At 37.5% G+C, this 17,437-nt stretch overlaps 1 protein-coding gene across 2 annotated transcripts in view; it reads right to left on the bottom strand.

Annotated features, from left to right (window-relative positions):
• Positions 1-65: 65 nt before the first annotated feature.
• The window catches only part of ccdc141 (coiled-coil domain containing 141), a 54,207-nt gene continuing 36,835 nt past the window's right edge, over positions 66-17,437 (bottom strand). Inside the window, exons 18-26 of one of the 2 annotated variants that reach the window (XM_060877042.1) lie at positions 15,856-15,996; positions 14,257-14,448; positions 11,980-12,163; positions 10,613-10,725; positions 9,734-9,799; positions 9,171-9,650; positions 7,486-8,267; positions 5,088-5,260; positions 66-517 (exon numbers count right to left, since the gene is read on the bottom strand). In XM_060877042.1, coding sequence (XP_060733025.1) covers positions 480-517; positions 5,088-5,260; positions 7,486-8,267; positions 9,171-9,650; positions 9,734-9,799; positions 10,613-10,725; positions 11,980-12,163; positions 14,257-14,448; positions 15,856-15,996 — 2,169 coding nt within the window. In that variant the 3' untranslated portion in view covers positions 66-479. Of the gene's footprint in view, positions 518-4,606; positions 5,261-7,485; positions 8,268-9,170; positions 9,651-9,733; positions 9,800-10,612; positions 10,726-11,979; positions 12,164-14,256; positions 14,449-15,855; positions 15,997-17,437 lie in introns of those variants that run through there. The other variant, XM_060877041.1, reaches the window with a different exon arrangement.

Genomic DNA, 17,437 nt, shown 5'->3' with positions numbered 1-17,437 from the left:
CTATTGTGATTATGGAGTGAGAGTGGAAGGCTTAAGTGTGAGTCATTTCCTTTTTTCTCCATTTAATTATAATTATTATCCATAATTGGCAGTTAGATAGGTGAAAAAGATAAATGAGTATTATTGAAAACGATTTCGTAAAGTTTAACAAAAGAAAATGTATACACATCCACACTGACAAATGATAATGTGAGAAACAATGAACCTAATTCACAGTTTCAGACATCATCAGTTTCTATAATAATAAATGTCACTTTGTTTTTTTCACTCAAATTAAATAACACTGTGGGAGAAAAAAAAATAAAATAAAAATAATAGTAATTATTATTATTATATTGCAATCTTGGTTCACATCGCCTTAATTATTTCTGATTTTTAGCGTCTCTGGTTTGCCCTCTTGAACTTTTCCAGAGTTTTCTTTAAGTACGGCATGTGGAGTCCATCTTCACTCAAGGTTTGTATAAAGACATCTTCGTCTCTCACCCAGGAAGGGAGCGACGAGCAGATCCTCTATACACTGAAGAAATCAGGTCACATTATTACCGATAGCTTGGTTTATTGTTATAAAGCACAGTTTACAGTATAGTTCATAATATTAGCTGCAAACAGATTCACTGGAGAGATCATTATAACTCTCCATTAACAAATAAATAAAGACTAGATTTAAAAATGGTAAAATATAAAAAAATGTGCCCTTGTGCATTTAAATACAACTACTTTTCAATTTACGTTGCCAGTAAAAGAATATTTCCTAAAAATAATGATCAGGTTTATTATACTACATGCTACTGATTGTACTGTATTGTCATTTATTCATTATTTTTCTAAGGAGCTTGAGATATATATTAAAAATATATTAAAAAAAGTTTTAGATTATTATTTTTTATTATTGATTATAACAACCACTTGCTTTATACTTTTAATGAAATGTGTCGATGGTAACAATGTGCTTTCTCTAATAAAGAAGCCTACCTGTTACAGTCAAATGATTATCATTGACACTATCAGATGGTCCAGACATCCTCCCTGTGGGGAGCCGGGTGATAAATGTGAGGTGTCTGTTCTGTGCTACCCAACAGATCTGGGTGACAAGTATTTATTTATATTTTTGTTTACGTATGTGTTTGTTTGCTCATTCTCACTGCTTTATACTGATCAGGATCTGAGTGGACTAAACACTCATTTATTTATGTATTTATTCATTCATTCATTCATTCATTCATTCATTCATTCATTCATTAATCAATCAATGCATATCAATGCGTATGTATATTATATATATGTGAAAACATGTGGAATGTATACTCACACACACACATATGTATATATATATATATATATATATATATATATATATATATACATACATATGTGTGTGTGTATTCTTGTATATTATGTTAGACAATGTTCAATTGTTATGTTCAATTTTAACTTAGATTTTAGTTCACTATCACCCATATTTAAAGAATGTAGGCCGACAGACAAAGTTTGTGTAAAATTAATGTGAATTAACACTATTAGGATTTAAATAGGACAATGTAGTGAGACTTAATAACTACACCCTGGTGTTGACTATATAACTATGTGTTCAAGGTTGATATTAATTCAGAAAACAAACAATTTCATTTAAATGTTTTAGATTTTTAATCTATTTAAATCTTATTTAAACTCATAATGAATAATAATTACCAATTTCCAGTGCTCAAGTTGTAATGAATTGTGTGAAAAGCTAGTTCCTTAAATCCACCTGATATTTTGTTATATTTAGAAATGGTGCAATTTTTATCTTAATTTAACTATTTTAATGACTTTCCAGAGGTCTGTAAATCATCAGGTGATAACAGCATGCAAATCAATGTTGAAAAATTAAATGAAAAGTGATGATTATTAGTGGTGAAGCTTCCATAAACCAAGTGCTTTAAAAACCATGCTATTTATGAGTAACGGATATCTGTTCATTTATTTATTTTGTTACCCCATGGTGCTAAGACTAACTGAGAATCTATATAGCCATCTTCATTCAACATTTCTTTACATTTCTATCTATCTATCTATCTATCTATCTATCTATCTATCTATCTATCTATCTATCTATCTATCCATCTATCTATCTATCTATCTATCTATCTATCTATCTATCTATCTATAAATTGTAATTGTAATATATAAATAATTATATATTATTTTAAAGATTTTTTTTTACTTCTTTATAAGTGAGATTTTACAAAAATAAAATGAAATATAATATTTAGATTTTCTTGTTTGAATTGTTTTGAAAATAAATAGTATAAACCCCCTCAGTGTGAATTGCCTTTTTGTTGAAATTGTATGTTTGAATTGACTTGGATGAAATTTCTCCAACTTTCACTAAATTACCTTGAGAATGAATTTTTAGGTTATGCCATATGTTTTCACATGTTTCAGAATATTGTAAGGCTGGAGTTTTACTCTGCAACTTCCAAACACAAACCTTGTTTTACTCTTGCCACTCTTTTGTAGTTTCTGTCTGGTGTTTTGGCTCATTGCCCTGTAGAAAAAGATATATTTTTGGCCTAAAAGCAGATTTCTGGCTGGCTGGAACAGGTTCACCCAACAATTTGCTAGTATATTTGTCTCCATTCATGTCACCTGTGATAGCAACAAGATTGTCATTTCCTCTTGCTGAAAAGAAACCCTCAGAACATGATGCTACCACCACCATGCCTGATCACAGGAATGATCTTACCTGTATAATGTGCTGTATTCAGTTGGCTTTAGACTAAATATTAGTGTCATCCAATGAGAAATTTAATTTTTTTCAAAAAGCTCTCAGATTTTCTTACATGGCCGTTCTCTGTAGTGGCTTCTTTCTGGATATGATCTTGGAAGTACTGAAAATATTATTTAATTTGGCTTTTCTTTTTCAAGTAGAAGTGAGGTCTTGTAACCCCTTGGATTCTTGCATATTTCACTGGCAATTGCACTTCTTTGCTGAACACTCAGTTTGAATTGTTCTTGGTTGTGTCTGTATTGTGCCATATTTGTCATCATAGATTTCACGGTGCGCCTGAGAAGGTTTAAAGCGTCGCTAATATTTTAATAAACTTTACAATCAGCACTTAAATTTCAAAGCTTCACGGCCAGTTCCTTAGCCTTCACGACAGCAGGACTTATCTGATGTTCTTTTCAGCTGTCTGTTATATTTATTGTACAAGCAAACAACTGGACACTGGTGGTTTTGAAATAAAAAGAGTTGTATTATTTTTGTCCAGTTTATGGGATCCGGAGCTCAAGTAGCCTCAGATTTCTGTTCTTTGCTGACTGGAGTGGAACTTGATGTGATCTTACTTCAAGGTTCAGAGTGTTAGACTTTCAGAGATGTTTTTCTGCTCACCAGCGATGTAAAGAGTGGTGCTGTAAAATGGGCCATTCTTGTCTGATCTCTCTCATTAACACTCACTCACTCACTCTCTCATTTTCTACCACTTATCCGAACTACCTCGGGTCACGGGGAGCCTGTGCCTATCTCAGGCGTCATCGGGCATCAAGGCAGGATACACCCTGGACGGAGTGCCAACCCATCGCAGGGCACACACACATACACACACTCTCATTCACTCACCCAATCACACACTACGGACAATTTTCCAGAGATGCCAATCAACCTACCATGCATGTCTTTGGACCGGGGGAGGAAACCGGAGTACCCGGAGGAAACCCCCGAGGCACGGGGAGAACATGCAAACTCCACACACGCAAGGCGGATGCGGAAATCGAACCCTGACCCTGGAGGTGTGAGGCGAACGTGCTAACCACTAAGCCACTAAGCCACCGTGCCCCCTCTCTCATTAACAAATGATTTCAAATTCATTTAATTTACGCAGTGTATTTAATATACATAATGTAGTATGTTGTTTCCACAGCTGATGGAATTTTCTACAAGATAATAAAATTACGGGGGGCACGGTGGCTTAATGGTTAGCATGTTCGCCTCACACCTCCAGGGTTGGGGGTTCGATTCCCGCCTCCACCTTGTGTGTGTGGAGTTTGCATGTTCTCCCCGTGCCTCGGGGGTTTCCTCCGGGTACTCCGGTTTCCTCCCCCAGTCCAAAGACATGCATGGTAGGTTGATTGGCATCTCTGGAAAATTGTCCCTTGTGTGTGATTGCATGAGTGAATGAATGAATGAGTGTCTGTGTGTCCTGCGATGGGTTGGCACTCTGCCCACGGTGTATCCTGCCTTGATGCCCGATGACGCCTGAGATAGGCACAGGCTCCCCGTGACCCGAGGTAGTTCGGATAAGCGGTAGAAGATGAATGAATGAATGAATGAATAATAAAATTACAACCTCTCAGGTAAATGAGGAATGAGCAGTTGAGGTGAGATCATGTTAAGATGCTAGTATCAATTTACCTTCCTTTGTCAAAAAAATTGCTTTAAAATAGTATTATATTTCATTTTATTTGATGATAAATGATATGATAAATCTGATGCTATTTCTATGCAGAAACAGGAAATCACATAAACTAGTGAGATGTTTACCATCCAGTTTATAGAACACTTTATTTAAATTGTATGAGCAGCACTATGTTTATAACAGAGACAGAACATTTATTAAATTATTATATTTTTAACCTTTTGACCAAGAAACTAATCATAGCTAAATAAAATAGTCTGGGAGCTACAGAACAATGAATATATTTTAAAATAAAACATTAAATATATACCCTTAAAACACTTTACCCATAGAATGACTAATCTACTGATACTGATTAGAATTTACAGAATATTAACAAATATAATATAGGAATATTAAACAAATAATATATTCAGTGTATAATTAATTACTAGTGATTGTGAGCATGTGATGTGCTTTTAAAGTGACAGAATAACTCCTTCATGCATATTCCTTTAGTCAGATTTGTGCATAAAACTGAAATCATAAACCAAGTGCAAGTGATAAGCAGAAGGCAGTGGGAGTGATGTTTTTGGGGTCTGTGTATGTATTATAACACCAGCAGGTAGAGGAGCCATAGGAGGACACACAGGGTGCCGAAGCAGGTTTGCCAGTCCAGCTTGAGGGTATCAAAGTCAGAGCAGATATTACCTTTGACCTGCAGCACGGAGCTGGAGGAAACTGTGCCAGCCGTGTTTGAGGCGCGAACCAAATACTGGCCCGAGTCTCTTTCTGCGGCTCGCTCAGTGAACAACACATGCTTGCCTTCTTTATGGGACAGTGACATGCGCTCATCACTGCGCAGTTCCTGTCCGTTCTTGAACCTGAAGCACAGAGTGAATTGTCACGTCACTCACACACAGCACAGCAAAATCAGACACAGTTAGGGGTGAAGTTAGAAAAGTGGTAATGTTAAAGATAGAAAGCAGGCCATCGTCGACTTCACCTCAGTATTTCTTTCTTCCGGTTGCCATATTAAGGGATGTTCAGTTACTCTGAAGGGTTATTTCTGAAGGGTCAAGCTGGAATCTACAGGTTGTTGTGATTTTTTGCAAGCAATTCTGGCCTCTCAACTTTTTTGTGTGTGACTTATGCTACATTAATAAGTTTTATACGCTCGTATGAATCTAGCATGCAGTCAAACAGCTTGTTTTCATTACCTTAAATATATATACTGTATTTGCTCAAGTATGAGATATTATCATTAACTTGGGTTGCCAAATTTCAGCTAAATTTCCAGCCCAACTACATCTCAAAAATCATATGAAACAGCTTAACGTAGCCCTTATAAATTTGAGCCCTCAGAATGTAAAGTCTTTTCATGGGGAAATAAGTATTTCGCATATTATTCATGTGCAGATATTCACTCCATAATCCCTCTTTCCCTGCTCAATGCAATACACCTTACATTAATAATCATTCTGTAGATCAGACATTCTGTCTGCACTTTCACTTTGCCATTTTGTGGAAATTTTGTAGATTTCATTATGGTTATTTACTCAAAAACAACACCAAGATTTTTTTTTTAACAATAAAGCAATTAAGCCAACCCATTAACTGTCCTGCGATCATTAACTGTCCTGAATGCTGCTGTTCCTCCAATGAAGATGTAGGACAGCATGGGGTAGTGTGAGTCCTGCCCCTAATAGAGGTTGTTGTAGGTCTCATTTCTGTCCTCTTAGTGCAATAATAATTCTCTGGATGTTCATTGGCTTGCCATTCAAAAGATATAATTAAAATGTATTGAGTCAAAGCAGTCAAATACACTGTATGGCCATATGGAATGTGAATAACTGAACATTACTCCCATATTTGGTTCCTTTCTCAATCTGTTGCCTCAAAGCTGAAAATTATAGCTTCCCTTCACTGAACAATAAGTGGCTCAAACCTGTTGAAATATGACAGTTCCCCCATGCGTAAAAGGTGCAACTGAACACCATTGGGATGAAGAGAAACTCTGGAACCTTGTGTACTCTGCCTGGAATGGGAAGTTGAAGGTCAGGGTGTAATGGCCAGTGGTCCACAAACTATTAACCATGTAGTGTATGACATTAAAAACATCTAAAACAGAATTTACAGTGGGTTGTGCCATATTGAAATGATAGAGTTCTCATGATTGATCATAGATCAACATTTTTGTAAAGTTATACTTTTTGAAAAAATAAAGCCCCAGTTTTAGTGCCAGTGGAAAAACACAATGCAAAAGAATGCATTTTAGAATTTACCTGCGAGTGTGCACTGGTCCTTCTGCTTTTTGTCTTCTGCATTAGTGTGTCAGTAGAAATGAGCACCTTAAATTTCATTTTTATCAAATGAAATATTTTGAAACATTAAAAGACCAAAGCAAGAATGAACTAAAGTCTGCAAAAGAACAGTTTCAGTTTCTTTCTTTTCAGAAGTTGTTACCAGCAGTTATCAAGGAAAAGGGTCAAAATTGCATTATATTTAGTTTTTACTAACTAGAAACTTTACATGTGCCTAAGACCTGCACACATTTTAACATTATTTGATAATTAAAGGCCCACCACCACCCTCCTCTTTGCTGTAAGTGGCAGCAACCGGTCAGGGGTAGAAATTGACAAGGATGAGTTAAAATGGAATTGAATTGTAAAGTAATAACAAATTAGGAAACAAAGCAAGGAAAGGTTAGAGTTCACATTTTATAAAGTTAGCAAAGCAGGGGAAAATTAGAAAATGTTAGGAATGGAGCTGAAAATGGAACGCAGCTTAATGTGTAGTAATAAAAACAAACATGTTCAGTTAGGTTACATACTCTCAATAACAACTCTCATGCAATGCAAAAAAAAAAAAAAATCAACAAAACATTTTTTTAAATATGTGACCGTATCAACTCCTGCAGCCACTAGGCCAACAGAGCCTATTTGAAGTACCTGAAGACTTAACTAATATCTGAAACATTTTTCTCAATCATTTTCTTTATCTATAGTATCAAATAGGAAATATAAAAGAATTACAAATAACTGATTTCTGCCTAACACAGGCAGAGCAAATTACAATCTAGGGGTTGAGTTTGTTATAAGCTACCCACCAAGTTAAAGCAGGTTCAGGGAATCCAGTGACTTCCACTTCCAAGGTCACCGGAGAGCCCTCCATTACTACGGCATTAGACAAGTGTTTGGAGAAGTTAGGGCTGTGTGTTGCTGCTAGGTTCCCCATGGCTTTGGCGCTGCTCGGGCGCTTTATTTCCTCACGGATGGCCGTGGGTCTGCACAGCTCTGGCTCCTTTTCTGAGGTTAATGGTTTAAGTGAAGCATGCGTGTTACCAGCCCGAGCAACAGAAGAGTGTCGGGCCGAGGCAGGATCATGCACACACTCCTGCATCTCGATCCGACTCTCATGCATGGAGTAAATGGTTTGCTGGCACTCAGTAAGGCCTTCAGGCTTGTTGCTCTTTAAGATGCTGGAGATGGTGCTAGAGACCAGTGTGGGGGTGGGAACAGTAAATGGGCTATGGACAAATGAGGAAGATTCGGCTCTGTAACGGCTAGCCGGGCCTGTCGTAGGGGATGGAAAGTTTTCCTCAGGACGGAAATGGAGTGGATCTCCATGTCTGGAGTGACACTGCTGGCTGTAGTGGCTCATGTGGAGGCTGTGTGAGCTCACACAATAGCCGTCATCTAGGTCGTTCTCGGACTGGACCATGTTGGACTCAGGGGTTTCAGATAAAGGAGGGAGAGAGATGTCGTCTGGTGAGGTGCACTCATACTCATCGTTAGACAGTGACTCTTCACTCAGGTGATCAGGATGGAAATCAGAGTCTGGTGCACCCCTAGAGAAAAGTTCCTCCTCCCCTGGAAGCGGCACTTCACTCTTTGAGGAACACAAACAAGTAAGTTGTTAAAATCTCACTCATAGTTCTAAATAAAATTTAAATAAATTAATCAGCCAAGATGTGCTCCCTGTCTAAAACTAAAGTTACTTATTTTATGAAATTCATTAAAGGCTAAAAAAAAAAAAAAAAATACTATTCCCCATCCGTAATTGTTAATATTACTGAATATTATCTATACAGCAGGGGGTTGCATCACAAAATGTTTACACTTACACACAAACTCACTCATTTAAAGACAGATACGCAACATGTTCATGTTTATTGTTTAGTTTTAAGTTTAATGATGTTTTTATGTATATAATCATGCCTTGTCACTTCTGAATATCAGGCATGGTAAACTGAAAAGCTGTGCTTATACTTAGGCAGCTTTTCATTCAAACAGATTTGTGTGTATTACTCGACTTTCACATACACATTCTCAATCACGTATAGAGTAAGTGGGGTACATTTAAGGAGAAAATTACATTTAAGAGGGAAAATACACTAAATGGCCAAAGGTTTGTGGACACCTGACTATAACACACCTGAATTGGTCACAAAACTGGAAGCATACAATTGTACAGAATGTCTCTGTATGCTGTAGTGGAACAAAGCAACCCCTCTGAACACCTTAAGGATGAACTGAACACCAAACCTCTTCACCCAGCATCAGGGTCTGATCTCATTAATGTTCTTGTGCCTGAATGAACACAAATCTTCACAGCTACGCTCTAACATCTAGCAAAAAGCCTTCCCAGAAGCGTGAAAGCTGTTACAGCAGTAAATGGGAGACCAACTTTGTAAATGGATGTTCATCAAGCACATATAGGTGTTATGTTCAGGTATTTTGGTCACATAGTGCATAATCTATGGATATAGGGTGAAATTAAATTCATACACACCTTTGCCTCAGCGTGTTGTGTGTGTACACCCTGGAATTTCTCATGGTGAGTTCGGAGGCCTGCTGTCTGTTTCTCTGGCCTCTGAAATTCTGAGCAGCTGGATGCTGTGTGACACTCGCCCTGAGCAGGTGGAGGTGTGTCCTGAGATGGCCTCTTGCTCTGCTGAACAGTGCAAGTCCTCCTGTCTTTCTCCACAGGAGAACCTGACACACTGAACGTGTGTGTCTGTGAGAAGGAGGTGTGCGTTTTTTCCTTCTTCTCCACTGTGGACCTGCTGGTGATTGTCTGCACGGTGCTCTTATAATCCTCTTGCGTGTAACATCGTGTCTCTAAGAACACTTGGCATGGCTGTTCATGCGTGTCTTGGCATTGTGATTTGGTTTCGTGTTTCTTGCTTTCTGCTTTCTTTGTGACCTGGTCGTCTTTGGTGCCACCCGGTCCCATTATCTCAGGAGTGTGACCCGTTTCCTTTGCCTCCGGCTGTTGAGATCACAAGAATGATTTACACCATGGAAAATCTACCTTTGTATAATGCCCAGTAATTTGCTGTTATTAATGCTTACAGTTTCTATGGTGTCATAAGTCTTGTTTTCTTCAGCAGATTGTGCTTTCAAAGACGTAGCCTGTGGCTATTTGGGAAATAGAACACATTTAGTACAATATGTTTCATATTAAAGTACTCCAAAAGTTTCTAAAGTTTCCTGTTTAAGATGTTTTTAATGCTGGGAAATATGTCTGTACAGCTCATTAAAAGACACCAGGATTTATCAATAAACATGTATTCAATGTATGAATGTATGAATATTCAATTTGTTACAACTTTATTTGTATAGTGATTTTAACAAAAGGCTGTTGACATAGTCTCTAAGCATAATATGTAGTTTGGAAATACTTGTGTTTCTACCTGAATTAACTAGTTGACTACCTGCTACCTGAATTAACTAGTCGACTGCTAGACTGTAATCGTTCAGGGTCGAAGTAAAGATCTCGCTACCTAAGTATCAATTTGCTTTGCAGCCTATCATGACAAAATGCAGCACAATGTTACCACAGCAACAACAATTTAATTCACCAATACTGTTAACTAACTAATTAAACCCACATGTTGAGTTGCTAATGATTTCAGAGGGCGTAATTTTCTTATAATGAATATATCAGATGTGATAGACCCAATGCCATGGAGATGACAGAACATCACCACCATCATTTATCAGTGAATGGTGAATAATTTTAATACAGAAGTACTAAGGATCACTTTTTTGTGATTTAACAGTAATACTTTAAGAAATAAATTTAATCTAAATAATAAAAAAAAAAATCAGCAATCCAAAAGGTGTTATATGATGCTTTTACGGTATGTTTCAGGGTCTGATAAACGCACATAAATACTGTATATGCAAATACAAAATAATAGACTGAAGTGTTTATAATCAGCTGCAAACCTGTAATTTGACCTCCAGGTCTATAAGTCCACTTGACATCTCCTTTATTGATTCCACTATTTCACTGTGTTTGTTAACAGTTTTCTCCATGTATTTTGTCCCTTCCTCTGCACCTGATTGAAACACAACAGTCGTCACTGTTAGCCACTCTGGACATTCCTGCTCTTGAAGTATCTCGTGAATGGTATTTTATTGGCTCTATTTCACCCGACACGTAACTGATTTGTAACTCTTTTTATGTCCACTTTCTCTAATTGACTAATCACATTTTGGATCTGTGATCAGCATTATACAGTAAAACAACAAACTGACTGAACCAACAGGTTATAGCTATATAAGAATGCAGATTTAATCCTAATTTAAGTCTCTGGGTTGTTGATCAAGGTTCAAATCTCAGCACTGCTAAGCTGCCACTGTTGGCCCTTGAGAAAAGCCCTTAACCCTCACTGCTCCAGGGGCACTGTATCATGGCTGACCATGTGCTTTGACCCCAACCTCCAAAGTTGGGATAAGCGAAGAAAGAATGTCACTGTGCTGTAATGTACACTATATGTGACAAAATAAAGGCTTCTATTCTTATCATATGGCAGAAGTAAAATGTCCACATATACATTATTAAACGTGTCATTCATACTCGATCAGTCATGTTTGGTGTTTGCTCACATAACGTCTATGCACAGTATAAATGTTCTTTACAAAGCTAACGTAGACAACAAGTAAGTATAGCTTATAGCTAAATAATGCAAACTTTATGAGAAAGTTTCTAATTTCTCTTCAAATAGCCTTGTGGAGATGTTCAGGGGTTTCATTACATTATATATGTTCTGAGGGAGAAATTGATCCCAGTGTGTCAGTTAGTGTCTGGAACCACACGTATGTTTACAACTGAGATGTATGTGGCTATAATATACATATAATACACATATACAAAAAAAATATTTATTTATTTTAATTAATTAATTTAATTTTAACCCTAGGTTGCTACTGTAACAACTGATCAGGGGCAACAAATGACAATTAGCTTATCGGGCTGATGGTGGTTTATTTAGGATTTTCTCTTTGTTTATTAATAAGAACGGTCGCTGTAAAGTAATTAATTAAAGAAAGAAAGAAAGAAAGAAAGAAAGAAAGAAAGAAAGAAAGAAAGAAAATAAATAAATAATGGAGTTTGCACAATGCTGAACTGGCAGCTACATGGCTACATGGCTATTTCCTAACTGAACAGCAGTGTATTGAGGCAGTTTAGGATATTTGCACATTTGGATGCATGAGTTATTTTTCATTAATAAGAATTTTAAAAGTGACATATGATCTACACCATTCTATGTTTTTGTTGTTGTTGTTGTTGTTGTTTTAATCCATCTCACCATGCAGATGTACTGCCAGCTCGGTGATCTGCTTGATTCTCTCCTCCTGCTGTGGGATTGTGGGCCAGACAAATTTCTCAAACTGCTTACGTAGACAGCTGATGGCTTCCTTCGTTTTGCACTCAGAGGAGTATTTGCCCACTCTCACAATGGTAGAGCTCGCCTCCTCACTCCAAAATTCATACTGCAGACCACAATTTTCCCAAGAGCACATATGAAGAAAAAAAATCATTTGTAAATAGTTTCTTTTCTTGCAAAATATTACTTTACAATATCAAGCCATGTTACTGTGAAACCTACAGAGGTACATGTTACAATTTATATTAGAGCGACAAATTTCGGTTGTTTAATATTGTGGAGTAGATCTTTCCTTTTAGGAGTGTATTTTGTATTGAATATTTAATTGTATTAAACATTTAATTAGCTGGTAATAAACATATGAAATTAAACACTTGTTAAATGGAGCTACTGCTGCTAACAAAAAAACTTTCTTGAAGTGGAACACAGCCACATCAGCAATACTTTTAAAATAATTGAAATCAATAGAAACATTAACATATAATAAAATGAGCTAATTTCTATTAACCTGCTATTTGACGTGACATACGGCTAAGTACGGCGACCCATACTCAGAATTTGTTCTCTGCATTTAACCCATCCAAAGTGCACACACACAGCAGTGAACATACACACCGTTGGGGGGGTTTGGTGCCTTGCTCAAGGGCACCTCAGTCGTGGCAGCAGAACCCACAACCTTAGGGTTAGGAGCCAAACACTCTAACCATTTGGCCACAACTTCCCCTATTTGCTGCTACTTACTGTCTATAAATTACAAGGCTATAAATGGTTTAGCTCCCACGTATCTAACTAGTCTTCTAACACGCAACAATCCTTCACGCTCTCTGAGATCACAAAATTCAGGACTCCTGGTAGCTCCCAGAATATCTAAGTCTACTAAAGGTGGTAGAGTTTTTTCATATTTAGCTCCCAAACTTTGGAATAGTTTTCCAGATAGTGTTCGGTGCTCAGACACACTTTCCCAGTTTAAATGTAGATTAAAGATCTATCTCTTTAGTCAGACGTACACATAATACTTCCTATAACTTTGAGCTCCAGTGTATCACATGCACATTATTATGTAGTACTATGTAGTATTGTTCCAGCTTCAGTTCTGTTCCGTGTCATAGAGATTTCGGACCTTTAGTGAAAAGAGGCATATAGCCTGTGAGGATCCTGAGGTATCTAGAGATGTACCAGCTCCAGTTGGATTCCGCTTCAACTCCATGTGCTCTTTGAGGACAACAACATCCTCATCAATAAACAATTGTCAGACTGTATCTTAGTGTAGAAAGGACATTGTTCATAATAACTCTATCTGGTGTTTGTAACAGTTTATATTCACACCCTCCAGTGTCACCCAAATGAGGATGAGGTTCACTTTTCGAGTGTTGAAGAAAGTTTACCAACACCTTCTGATCAATTTAGTTCTGATTCAGACTTAAGAACAAAATTAAGAGGCATGATGACACCTGCTCATCTAAGCACATATTTAATACCTGCCCTTCCTTTATAAAATCTCTGTTCCTGAGGTGACTTGCAAGCTGCATTAAATCACACCTCAGGGCAAAATGGATCCATTTGCCGTATCTTCATCCTGTTTTTTGCATGTACAAATTAAAGTCTTGTTCGTGTGAAAGACAACATGTTATTTCTGCAGCTTTTTCTTTATATAGATAAATTCCTTCTAAACCCAGGATCAGTGTCTTGTGCAGTTCTGATGTCTGCCGTGTGAGAAATCACTGAGGATTATTTATTAAAATAGAGGTTCTTGGGGCAATACTGATTAGCTGAAGCCTAATGTCGTTTACATATAAAAGGAGTTGCTTTCTAGATCAATCACACAAAGCAACTCTTTTTTTATATGCAAACCACAACATCAAAATGTACTGTATACTCTCAAACAGACTTTAGTCAAGACACAGAAAAAGCCCCTAACATTAGGGTTGTCTAGTTGTGTTGTTCAAAACAGACAGGCAGAAGCAGCAGCAGTGGCAACAACAATGCCATATTTGGATCATGATTATATAAGTGTGAGCTGTATTGGAGGGATGATTCAGCAGTAGACCTGTTATTCACTTTGCACTAATAAACACAAGTTGACCGGAATCAGTTTACATATAATCACCACAGCTGTCTTCACAGTTATCTCAGGATAACGATTAGAAAGGATCTGGTGTTGAAAGCAGTGTTGCACAGTGTTCAGGGGTTTTCCCTCACCTCTTCCATGGCTTGCTGTAGCTTCATGTTGAGTTCCAAGTTCTGCTTGTAGTCCTCGATTGTCCTGTCAAAATCTCCCACCTGCCTCTGCAGCTCGTTGATGGAATCCTCAAGCTCCCTGGGACTGCTGCCGATTAGAACCTTTTCACTGCTGCTCGGTAACGTGAAGGCCTGCAGCTTCATCTTCAAAACCTGTGACAGACCCAAAAAAAAATGAATGCAGATCACCAACTAAGACAAGCGTTAGTTTTATATATGGGAGCTATCAAGCTAGATAAATAACCTAGTTAATATTAATAATAATAATAATCTCGATAAATAGTTGATAACCAATCTAACAAATAAAAGCACATCAAAGCCAATTATTCAACTTTAAATGAAATTTCTTTGCTGAAGCTTTCATATTGCAAGACTTCAAATATATATATATATATATATATATATATATATATATATTAAAAAACATCGCAGTGGTCTATCTTGAAATCAGATCACTTTCTTCCTCAAGCATGAGAAAGATTTGTGTGGCTGAGTTTAAACTCAAATTTACTTCTATATTTAAGTTTACAGCAGACATAGTTCGGAGCCAAATGATGACTTTTGAGGCAAGTAATTAGGTGGTTTTTACACCAGGCATGTTTGCTGTGGTCCAACTCATTACAATACCTTATATAACTGCTGCTATTATATTGTATTCTTTCCTGTATTTTTGCACATGTTCTATAGAATATAAAGTATGTACTCTGGTCGGTGCTGCTTTTGTGTCTTGTCTTTTGTGTATTGTCTTGTAGTGTTTCGTATTGTTTGTTTGCACTGTCTTTTGACTTGCACTGTTTGCACCAGGTGCACTTTATGTGGCTAGGACTAACTTACTTAAGTCCTTAGTTAACTACTGTGTTGCTCTACAGTATGTAGCTCTGTCTTTGTTCTATGTAGCACCCTGGTCCTGAAGAAACGTTGTCTCATTTCACCATGTACTGCATCAGCTATATATGGTTGAAAGGACAATAAAAGCTGATTGACTTGACTTAAATCTGAGCGTGATTGTTCCCACTGCCTAACGCAAATTTTTATTATTTTATTTATTGTGGTTCTGCGATTCTCAGCAACATCTACAGTATGTGTATCGCATGGCATAATTCATCAAATATCCAGGCAAAGGCAGCTTACTGCTTGCGACCAATGATGTTTTCATCAGGTATAACACATGCACAGAGGCGCACAGGTTAATCTACTTTTGAATCGTGTTCACATTTACTGGAATTGTGGCGAAGGTCCACTGCTACCGAACTCACACCGCCTTCCTAGAGGTAGCCACTTCCTGCACCACATGACAAATTTCTCATTGAACTGAGCTGTTTCAGACTAGACCGCCAGGGTGAAACCATCATTAGGCTTGCAGTTTCACAGTGCTACACTAGTAGTTCTAAACCTTTCTAACTTGTTAGCTACAATAGCAAACTTCAGAAACCGGTATGTTTTGGCTGGTCAACATAATTTGATGTAAAACGGGAAACTGTTCACCTCGTGTTTGGCCAAAATATTCCTTTAATGGATGAATTTGTTTAAATATAGCATTCAAAGGCTTAGAGTCCTTACCTGCAGCTTTTCTAAGTATATGTCAATTTGTTGCAGCTGATTTTTTACAGCTTTCATGTTTCGTAGCTTCTCATTTTTCTTCATATAGTTGAATTTCAAATTGTTAAATTTCTTCTTGATGTCTTTGAAGTTCTCTCTGAGCTGCAACGAAACAGAGAAAGGAAACAAACAGAAAACACTTGGTATGAATGACAAAGGCATTTTGCTTGAATCAGCTGTGGCATGTAAAACAGCCAATATGATTAAAAAGTTTTGGGTGTGTGTGTGTGTGTGTGTGTGTGTGTGTGTGCATGGGGTAAACTCGCTCAGGCAGAACAGAAGCATCAGTAAGGAAGGGGGTGATGTTCTGTCGCAGGAGATTATTTCACTGCATTTGCTGGGGGGTAATTTATAGAGCAGAGCCATTTCTGTTCATCCCATCAGACTTTAGCAATGGTGTCATGTCTCATGTGTCATCCACGGACAGCTGCAGCCCAGTAGAAAGGCCTTGGTAGAGCTTCCCATCCTCAAGTCTCTCTTTAGAGGGAGGGATAGAGTATAGCAGTCTGATGGACACCTCATTTTATTTCATTTCATGTGTTCAGTAACTTAACAAGAAACATAACATTTAATTTAATAATTAATGCCCAATTACACGCTCAAACTGCCGCACAAAGTGATCAAAAGTGTTGGAACAGTTTTACTTCTGACCTTACAAAGTGATGACACGAGACTGTTAAATGAACTTGAAATGAAACTCATTCATCTTTTCCACAGATTATAGACTCAGTAATTGAAACACTCATTAGAAAGAACTAAACCGTTAGAAATGCACAGCTACTACATTGACCTCTTTGCTGTACAAACTCAAGAAGAGCTTTATTTAAGGTTTTAAATAAAAACTCTCACCTTGAGGTTTTGTTTTTTGCCTCTTACTAGCATAATGTTTTTTGAAATGTTTTTACAGTTTACAAAGCAGGATTTGCACTGAATCATAGTATCTACTAAATGCTCTAAATTAGAATTTAATTGTAAATATGAAATAGAAAATAAATGGCAATTAGGTCCAACAGCTTGATCCTGATACTCTATCTCTCTCTCTCTCTCTCATTTTCTACCTCGGGTCACGGGGAGCCTGTGCCTATCTCAGGCGTCATCGGGCATCAAGGCAGGATACACCCTGGACGGAGTGCCAACCCATCGCAGGGCACACACACATACACACACTCTCATTCACTCACGCAATCACACACTACGGACAATTTTCCAGAGATGCCAATCAACCTACCATGCATGTCTTTGGACCGGGGGAGGAAACCGGAGTACCCGGAGGAAACCCCCGAGGCACGGGGAGAACATGCAAACTCCACACACACAAGGCGGAGGCGGGAATCGAACCCCCAACCCTGGAGGTGTGAGGCGAACGTGCTAACCACTAAGCCACCGTGCCCCCCTGATCCTGATACTACAATTTTTTTTTTCCTCATTAATCTACATTCAGTTCATAATGACAAAAGGAAAACAGAATTGTAGAAATGTCAGTAAATTTATTAAAAAGAAATCTGAAATATCACATTTCTAGAATTCTGTTTTGACTGTTTTG

Source organism: Tachysurus vachellii, chromosome 8 (assembly GCF_030014155.1).
Source record: "Tachysurus vachellii isolate PV-2020 chromosome 8, HZAU_Pvac_v1, whole genome shotgun sequence".
In the NCBI taxonomy this organism is placed as follows: Eukaryota; Metazoa; Chordata; class Actinopteri; order Siluriformes; family Bagridae; genus Tachysurus; species Tachysurus vachellii.
Note: the sequence above shows the minus strand (reverse complement) of the source record. Positions and strands in the feature narration are given on the sequence as shown.